The sequence below is a fragment of the Pygoscelis adeliae genome, unplaced genomic scaffold (assembly GCF_000699105.1).
Source record: "Pygoscelis adeliae isolate BGI_AS28 unplaced genomic scaffold, ASM69910v1 Scaffold323, whole genome shotgun sequence".
Taxonomy (NCBI): domain Eukaryota; kingdom Metazoa; phylum Chordata; class Aves; order Sphenisciformes; family Spheniscidae; genus Pygoscelis; species Pygoscelis adeliae.
Window position 1 is genome coordinate 25,368 of NW_008824365.1, and position 9,329 is coordinate 34,696.

General features: G+C 53.0%; 1 protein-coding gene across 1 annotated transcript in view; it reads left to right on the top strand.

The window, feature by feature from the left end:
• The window catches only part of ACSF3 (acyl-CoA synthetase family member 3), a 64,556-nt gene that overhangs the window by 15,464 nt on the left and 39,763 nt on the right, over window positions 1-9,329 (top strand). Inside the window, exon 5 of the mRNA XM_009319898.1 lies at window positions 3,230-3,342. Coding sequence (XP_009318173.1) covers window positions 3,230-3,342 — 113 coding nt within the window. The remainder of the gene's footprint in view (window positions 1-3,229; window positions 3,343-9,329) is intronic.

Genomic DNA, 9,329 nt, shown 5'->3' on the forward strand with positions numbered 1-9,329 from the left:
AGCACAGGTCTGAAGGGGCAGGGGCGGGTGGGGGCGCTTTAATTTCCAGAAGAAGAAACGATGAAAGGTTTGAAAGATAAATGTTTGCTTGTATATGGTTAAAACCCTGCTTAAAATGCCTCTGTTTTCACCAGCTCTCATTCTAATCCCCCTGGTGCTGTTACTGTGAAGGGAGATGAATAATTCATGGATGGAGAATGCCTCACTGGGCCTAATCACCACTTTAATTGGAGGTTTAGATCAGAGGCGGCTAATAGCTCCTACAGCGGGGACTCCGTGTATTGTTGACAGTGAGATCGTTGAGTGCCTTATCGTTGGCCTGTTTCAATTCTCCCAGGACACCACCGCACATAACAGCATCGAGGTCCCCAGATACCGAAGGACACAGACCGCAGGGCCAATTAAATTTATCTGGGAAGAGCTGACAACTTTTTTAAACAGAGAGGAGAACCGGTGAAAGAATAATAGTGTCACTCCTTCCTGACTGCAGCCCGGCTGATGCCGGCTGAGCTGACACCGCGGGCATGTTGCCAGCATTTCTTAACATTCAGGAGTCTGCAAATTGGAGAGAGCTGGGAGGGAGCGAGAGGGGAAGGAGCAGGGATTTCTCCCCAGTTTCCCCTCGGGATTATGGCTGGGGACAAAAGGAAGCCAGTGCTGAGTGTCGACCCCCTTCTGTTCACCCCTGATCGCTGTCTCGGTGAAGCCAGGACCTCCGGTGCTGTTCCTTTGGGAACGGGCTCAACCTTGCGCTGACCTGTTGGAGTCGGCACGGCGTGTATCTTGACACGGCAGATGGGCCTGAGAAGCTCTAGTCATTGTCTTTGCACAAATTTTATTAATACTGTCAGGTTTGTGTAGCTCTAACCAATGTTGTGAGTATTTTCAGCCTTTACAGATGTTGATTTCCAAGTTTGTCATTTTTCCTAAATACCAGAAAGCCTTTTCCAGACCGAATATAAGGAAACAGCTCTCCATGAGGGACTTATTTTACATGTTGGTTTTACTTTAGCCAAGTAGGAAATAATTTGATCTGAAACACTGTATGGGAAACACGTTGCCTTCTCTGTGTCTTCAGATTCGTTTGACAGCACTGTGCTGGTCTTTGGTATTTCATTCTCAAAGACTGAGACTAGAAGTGGGCACTAACCATTTAGTCCTGCTGCCCATGAATCAGTCTGTTACATTTCTGCATTGAGGTCAGTAGCTTGCACACAGGGAAGAAGCATCTTCCAGGAAGGCATCCATCTGATCTTGATTTGAAGGTCTCCAGAGATGGCAAATCTGTGAGAGCCCGTGGCAGTTCATTGCACTGGTTACTGCTCCCTCCATGAGCTTTGCAAGACTGACTTTGCAGTGCCTGCCTGCCGTCCCCTGCCACGGCTCGCAGGCAGGTTTGGAGGCTGTTCACACACGGCATTTTTCACGCTGGAGAAAATGTTCCCATAGAAGTCTAGAAGGTGGCTTCAAGCAAGCTTGATGTGCAAACACTTGGCGTGTTTTCCATGACTTGTAACTTGCTTTTTGAGTCCTCCTGGAGTCTACAATGGCAGGTACCAGACTGTTTAAAATACATAAGTACATGGCACCTCGGGGCACTTCTCCTGGTGACTTCTCCTGGCACATGTTTCTCCCTCCTTACCCTGCTGCCGTCCTCTGTCTCCGACTCCTGGCGGTGTCTGGCCATGAGATGAGAGCAGCCCAAGCGATGCTTGTGGTAAGAGAAGGACCTGCCTGCATGTTGGCTGACCTCAATGCCGAAGGCAATTTCAGGCTGAACAGATACACATCACAGAACTGCTGCGTCGCTTTCTGTTTATTTCTTGCCAGATTTGCTAATTGTTCGGGTAGTTTCGCTGCAATAAAATCTCACTCCCTCATAGCCCATCTGCTCTTAGCTGATCCTGCAGGGATGCCATAAATCTGGGCTACGACGACATACCCATTTCCATGGCAACTGACCAATGTAGCAAATAAAATCATGATGTCACAGATATCGGATCTCCAGGACTTGAACAGGAGAACAAGACTAGGATAGGGAAAATGCCACTTCAACCCAAATGCCTGAAATACAGACGACAAGGAGAAGACAGCACTGGGCTCCAGGTCCTGCACACCCTGCTCTAAGGACTTTCCAATGTCAGGCTGCTCCTGCTGCCTGACCAGCAGAGCTAGAAAGTCCCACCAACTGGAGACTCGGGGGGGCGGGGGGGAAATCATGTCTTAAAATAAAGACTAGACTTACCAGTTTAAGCCTTGACCTGTCCGGTCCTCCTGAGCCACAGGTTGCTCTGTGCTGATGTCCTTCTGCACCCTGTGCAGGTTTGCGTGCTCACTGTTCCCAGCTTGCGGGGGATGAAAGTCACGGGCTTCATCTTGCAATGAGAGCCGTCTCGTGCCATTGAGATGCAGAGCGAAACCTGCTGAGCCAGCAGATGCCCACAACTCCTGGTTGCTGCCGAGCCTGGAGCCCCCCGTCAGACAGAGGTCGCAGGAACAAAGCTGCCCTTTCTTCTGTGCTTTCAGATGCTCATCAAGAAGGGCATGCACTAAACCAAGGGGTGGGAATGCTGCAGGTTGGGGAGCTCTGGGTCGCAGGACCATCTTGGAGCTTAATAGCAGTCGTTCGTGACACTGTGTCAGATTCCCTGGCTTTGAAAATTGAAACCCGTGCTTTTCTCCTGTGATGCTTTACGTACAGTGTATTGATGTCGCATAAAACTGAGATAATCCCTTGCAATTCTTACACTGTTAAGCCTTTGCCTTCTCTGTCAGGTGCAGGCTATAGAGAAGCAGTGAGCCACTCTAGTAATCATCGTGCTCTTTCTTTTCACATCTTTGTGTATGTTTCGTGGTGCGTTTTTTGGTTTTTGGTTTTTGTTTTTTTTTTTTTTAAAAAGACAGCTTCATTACTGAGCTACGATGGTGTGCTGATGTCTTCAAAGACTGGCCAAGAGAGACTGTTCAGGGCTGGAGTCACATTTGTTTTCCTAGGCGTTTCCAACCCTGCCTGCTCAGCGAACAACGGCGTATTGCACCGCAGTGACATTTGCTTGCAGACATACGATGTTATCGAAGCCTTCCTGAAGGGTAACCCCCTGCTAGGAAGTTCTTGACTGCCAGCACAGTCTGCAGATGCCATTGATAGACGAGCAGCTGCTCTTTTGCATCCTTGGTTTTGTTGTTTCCCCGAGGCTGTCCACTGTTTCAGTCTTGTTTTCCTTTGCAGGTTCTGTGGGCACCCCGCTTCCAGGGGTGGAAGTGCGCATTGCCACTGAGACCTTGAAAAACGGTGGTCGTTCCTATACCATCCATGCTCAGGGAGATGAAGACAACACACAGGTAGTGCTCAGCCATGTTCTCTGCTGCTTCACTTTGTCTCGTGAAAAGTTCTTTCCTCCCCAGCGCTTTGGAGCTTGCTCTGCTGTTATTCCCAGGACCTCAGTGACGCTATTTAGAGTTTTCTCTTTCTTGTATTCATTTATGGCTTGCTATAGCCATGGTACTTTATGGACCGCACAAGCGTTGTCCTTGCCTGCAAAGAAAAACAACATCTGTGAGAGAACACCCCCCTGCATGGGGGTGGGAGGGGAAGGCTATGGTATAAGAAGATGATATTATGTCTGCTGAGGCTGATGGCCCAGAGCAAGGTGATAGGTGAAGCAGTGCCTGGCCTATGAAAGCCAGGTCAAAAAGTTGAAATCTACTGCAGAAGGTAAGAACGAGGCATTGACAGGAATTCAGATGGAGCCTACTCTGGTCTAAAGAGTCACTATATAGTCTGGAGGAGAGGATGAGTGCTGGAAAATCTAGAAATGGGGTCTGTGTTTATTTCACTGGGTTTGATCAGGGTTTTAGCAGTGAGAATTGGAAGGGCGGGACTGGTGGCCTTGGGGGTTGCATTTGTTTCAAAACGGCACGGGGGAAACCCGTCAGGTTTCCATGAAAGTCCAGCTCCATGCCGAGCTCCAACTGCCAAGTGATATCTGCACCAGCAGTTCTCGTATCTCAGAAGTCAGATATCCTTGATGGTGAAGCGACTGGGCCCCTTTCTCCCTGAGCTGTCCCTGTGTTGGGGTGCGGTGTGGTCCCCGCTGCAGAAGTAGCCCCCAGCCTGAGGTCCAGGGTGTCCTGCTGCCTCAGCCCCTTTCTCTCCCCGCAGACACGGCTAACCAGGGTCTGCATTCCTGCCACATCTCCTTTGCACCCTCATTGTGGGTGCAGGTCACGTCGCCTCCGGCAGATCAATAGCCAGGTGATGTACGGGCTCGGCTGAGTAGATAGATGCTGTATGTGCAAGAGAAATTACGCCAGCAGTCATGTGCTGTGTGGGTGGGAGACAGGCAGGCATGAGATCCAACCTGAAGTACATGGCTTCACCCGTTCCTCTGGGGAAACAGCTTCTCATCTAGCCACGTACATGCCAAGGGTTCGAAAGGAGCTTCCCGGTCTGTGGCAGGGTATACTAGAGATGCTGCTAGTGTAAGTACTGGTGAAAGCCTCGAGAAAGCCTTTTTTTTTTCTCTAGATTATCTGTGCTGGCAGCTGGAGGAGCCAGTGGGACCATGGGCAGCCCTGCGCGTGGGTTGTGGTCAGGCTGCAGCAGGTTGTGTTCTGCCTTTTGATGCCGTAACGGGGTGCTGGATCCCACCCCAGACGTGCAAAACGAGCCCAGGGGAGAGCTGCGAGGGACCGCTCTGGCCAGGGATTGTGGCTTTTATTAAAAAAAAAAAGGTTTGCTGCTCTTTTTCTCCGTGTCACTGCTCTTGCGAGGCTGGGCAGTGGGCAAAGCAGGAGACCTGGAGTGGCTGGGGCGGGGCAGCCCCCGGGAAGTAGGAAGCCACGTCTCGTTTTTATCACTTCACTGGATGAGCGTTATGTTTCACGGTTTTGTCCCCTCATCCCAGAGTTAGATCTTGGCCTTTTTTCCCCCAGTTGTGTGGAACTGAGACATGAAATATAATGTGTCCATTTTAATAATGATCCTATAATGCTTTTTTTACCCTAAGGGATCCCTAGGCACTTTACAAATTAGGTCTCGGGCACAAGAATCCCCAAAGTGCAGCTACTTCCAGGATGAAACGTGGACGTTTCTCTTATGAACTATGAGAGGAAAAAATATGTGATTTTTTTTTTTTTTTTCCTGCTCAATACTCCTTCCCCTTCCTTCTGGTTGTATTGAGTGACCGGAGAAAAAGGGGAGCCCAGATGCCCGACCTGTGTCTGGTGCTGGAAGCCCACCACCCCCCAGGGCTTCAGAAAGCTGAGACTCACACAAACTCTTCTCTTTTCTCTGACTTCAGGCTGCTTGAGTTTATATTTTGGGGCAGAGGAATTGCCCTTTTATCCCAGCCATTTCTCATATACACCCTTTAGCCCCCAGCACGGGTGGCTGAGGTCCATACCGATATCTCATGGTGCTCCCAGGAGCTCCCACCAGCGCTGGCGTTGGCCCCGCGCCCCTTGCTGATGGCTGGCTTTCCATCAGGCTCTCCCTTGGGTTTGGTTTTTTTTTTTAATGTTCTGGTGAATTCTCAAGACATGAGCCCGGGAGGGTGTGGAGAGGTGGTAGAATTTGCCTCTGGGCGTTGGCTGATGGGTTGGTCCCTCTCTGAAAGGCTATCCCCATCTCAGTTAAGCTGTCCCAGCTTAACTGGGAGTTTCTTCAGGCTGAAGGGAGAGAAATGGTCCCATCTGCTTCGGGCCACCCTAGGAGACAGCGGCTGGCTGGGTCCCGCCAGGGCATCCACAGCATTTCCAGGAGCAGAGCGGAGCTGGCTGCCTCTGTCCCTGGGACTGTCAGAAGGGCCGTGGCGAGGTGGGAAAAACGGTCCCTGCTCTCAGCGTGTCTTGGCACAGACAGACGCGTGGAGATGCCAGGCGTTTGGTTTTTATATGTCCTGGGTATGGAGCGTGACTTCCCATCGCATGGCCACGCCGGCGGGCAGGTAGCAGCCGTGGTGGCACACCTCTTCTCCCAGTGACGGTGTAATTTAACTGCTTCACACCTGCGGTCGCAGGCAGAAAGCCTGACCTGCTGCCTGTTCCTGCCCTGAGATGCTGCTGCTGGCACGCTGTGTGCATCATGCTTGGTTAATAATTTATGTCAGAAGAGAGTACGTCAGTGGAATTTATTTAAAATAAGGACGATCTGACAGACTGAGTGCTTATCACACTCCCACCAGTCAAAGAAAGGCCTGGCTTTGTTTAAAATCAGCTCCTCCGTGGCGGAGGGGCTGTCCCCGGGATGAGAAGACCCGGTCGGTGTCACCCTCCCTGCCTGTGCCACCGGACAACCCTGGCGTGGCCTTTTCCTTGCCTCTTACGAGACAGGATAAACACATATTTCCTCACCTCCCCCGCAGGAGGGCTCTGAGGCTTACAGCACGTTGGTTGATTGAGGGCTGGGAGGTCTGTGGTGGGAACCCAGCAAAGGCAGAGGGGTCCTGGTGGAAGGACAGCGGTGGTGGGGCCGGTGGCAGGGGGCACACAGCCCTCCCAGTGCCCTCTTTGCCCGGGATTGATACGAGCATCCCCAGCCCCATCCCTGCTCCAGGCATTTCTCTCTGGTTTGGCATTGACACTATGAAAAATTACCAAATGTCACGTAATGGATTGCTGGAAATAAACACCTCCCGGCAGCTGGGCCGGCACAGGGAGCGCCTGCCGTCTGCTTCAATGATACGACTTTCAGGGCAGGGATCTCTCTCTGTACACAGAAAGCACGGCGCACATCTGTGCCGCTGCACAGATGATAATGAAACTGCCAAGCGGGAGCTGGTCCTGGCCGCGGTGGGGACATGGGGCCGTGCTGCGAGGCGGCTGTGCCGTGGGGCAGCAGTGCCTGGCAGCATCGAGGGCTAAGGGCGAGCACGGTGGGGCAGATCTGGTGGGATGCTGAGCACCCTGGTAGGAGTTGGGCTCCAAGCTGTCTCTTCTCACCAGCCTCTCCGCTCCTGCGAGCAGGTGATCTTCGTGCCGGGGGTTAGGCGCATTGTCAGGGCAATCTGTGGGGCGTTCACACCTCTGCTCCGCCGTGCAGAAACCTTCCTGACTGCGAGCAGAAAGAGCGCCTGCCTTTGCCAAAGAAATTATTTGCTTAGCTGTACAGAGCCTCGCAAGGTCACCGCCTTCCCCGCTCGCGTTGGGCTGAGGTTTCTGCCTTCTGCTGCCTCTCGTCAACAGAAGACAACAGGCTTTCTCCGAGCTGTTTCTTCCCCGCTAACACTGTCTCTCCCATTAGATGCTGGGGGATCGCGCCGTTTCCTTTCACGTTGTCAGCCTTTGGACAAGTTTGCGTGTCCTCCCGCAGTGAGATGCAAACAGGAGCTCGGTGGCATCGTGGCGGTGGCTGAGGAAGGCGTGTGGGTGGCAGGAGCGGGGAGGTGGAGAGTGTTTCTGCTTTGCCATCCGGTAACTGCCTGAGCTTGCGGCAGGGGACTACTGTAATTTGCAAAGCTGGTTTCTGGCGCACCCCGAAGATCAATAATCTACTTAGCTGAAAGTTTGCTGGATCTCTGTTCTTCCCTTCATTTTCTCCCATCCCTTGATTAGAGCGCTGGATTCCTTTCATGCACGTGCTCCAGCCTTCCGATCTCCTTGCAGCTCTCATGAGCCTTGTGCTCCATTGCATACAGTTAGCTCAGGTTTTCTAGCTGGCTCTCGTTCCGCTTCCTTACTAATTATTCCTGCACCTTGGGCTGCGAGGTGGTTTCCTGAGCCGACCCGGAGCCGTGTGCGATCAGGCTGTTGGCCGTGCCCTGCACTGCTTTCTCCCTTGTCCTGTTCACTGCCCGGTCTTGGCTTTAGGTTACCCCTTGGGTGATAGGCAGAAGGATGAAGCTGCACCGTCACTGTCAACACCGAAACAATGTGCTCCAGCCTGACACAGTCGCTGCGCAGTCTGTTCCCAGCTGAGGATGCTGTGCAACCTGGTGTGAGACAGGACCACCCGTGGTGGAGCAGCATGGGCAGGAGGTGGCTCTCCCCAGCAGAGTCATGGTGGCTCCAGACTGGGTGCCCACACCCTGATACAGTGTCCCCCGCCCCCTCCCCGCACAGGAGCGTGGCGATGCGGAGCGTGGTCCCCCGGAGAGATGCTGTCCTTCGAGTGCTCGGAGAAGTGCTCCTCCTCCGATACACCCCTGGGGAGCAGAGGTGTGGAAGTGAACGTCAGGGAACAGCAGCAGCTTTCTCTGCTTTAAGCCATCCCAGCTATTGCTCCTATAGCCGCTCACGTCCGAAGCAGTTCCTAAACATTTAACCTGCATTAAGCAGCTGCCTGTTGAGCTCGTCTCATCCTATAGGATCAGGCTCTTTACCCAAAGAGCCTGGGTGGTGTTGTAGGGGAAGCTGTCAGCGCTCCTCCTTACCCATGGCCCCGGATGCTTTTTCTCCTGGTCTTTTTTTCCCTTAACTTTCTGGCAGCCCAGGGATCTCGCTCTCCCCATGCCTGGCTCCGGCGCACAGGAAAGGGTTACAGCTTTCCAGTGCCGAACGTTTCAGTTTGCTTTGTTCAGTGCGATGCATATTTCATACGCTTAGCTTCCCAGCTGGCAGAGGCCTGGAAACCCTGCGAGCTGTCGGGTATTGTCTCTCTCCTTCTTTATTTGTTTGTTTGTTGGTTGGTAGGTTTTTTGGGTTGTCATTTTTGTTGATTTTTTTTTTCCCCCCCTTTTCCAAATTGCTCGCTTGCACAAAAGCCAAACCCCAGTCCCTGACAATAGGGGTCTATCAATAGATAAATGGTTTCACAGCTGTATCTAATGCAGTGCTCTAGCCAGGGCTTTTATGGTGAGTAATTTTCTCATGATGAGTCTGCGAAGGGAGCCGTGCGGGACGTATGGGTTGCAGGAGCTGGCAGCAGGAGGACGCTGCAGCCATGGGCTTTTCTCACCCCGCCAAGTTTGTAATTATCTCGTTGTTTATCCATATGCAAGCTGTCGTCCTGGACGGGAACCGTCTCGGCTGCGGCCATCCCTCCCACCAGCCACCAGCATCTCCTGGCCCCTCCTCCCCGTGCCCCCTGCATCTCTGCCATCTGCTAGCAGCTTGCCTCTGGTTGTCAGCACCTCCGCGGGGCTGCGGGCACTGGGGGCAGCTGGCACCATCACCCTTTGTGAAGGCTGGAGGTCTTGGCCGTTGATGCCCCTGTGGAGGGGACCAGGAATGTCTCCGCCTCACTCACGTTCATCCCAGATCTCCGAAGAACCGGCGGGGAGGTGCTCGGTCACCACTGAGGTGCCAGGCTTCTCTTGGAGGCTTCCTCCAAGGTCTGGGCACCCCCGTGGCTGCTGCCCGCGGGGGGGGTGCCCGGGGGGGGGGGGGGC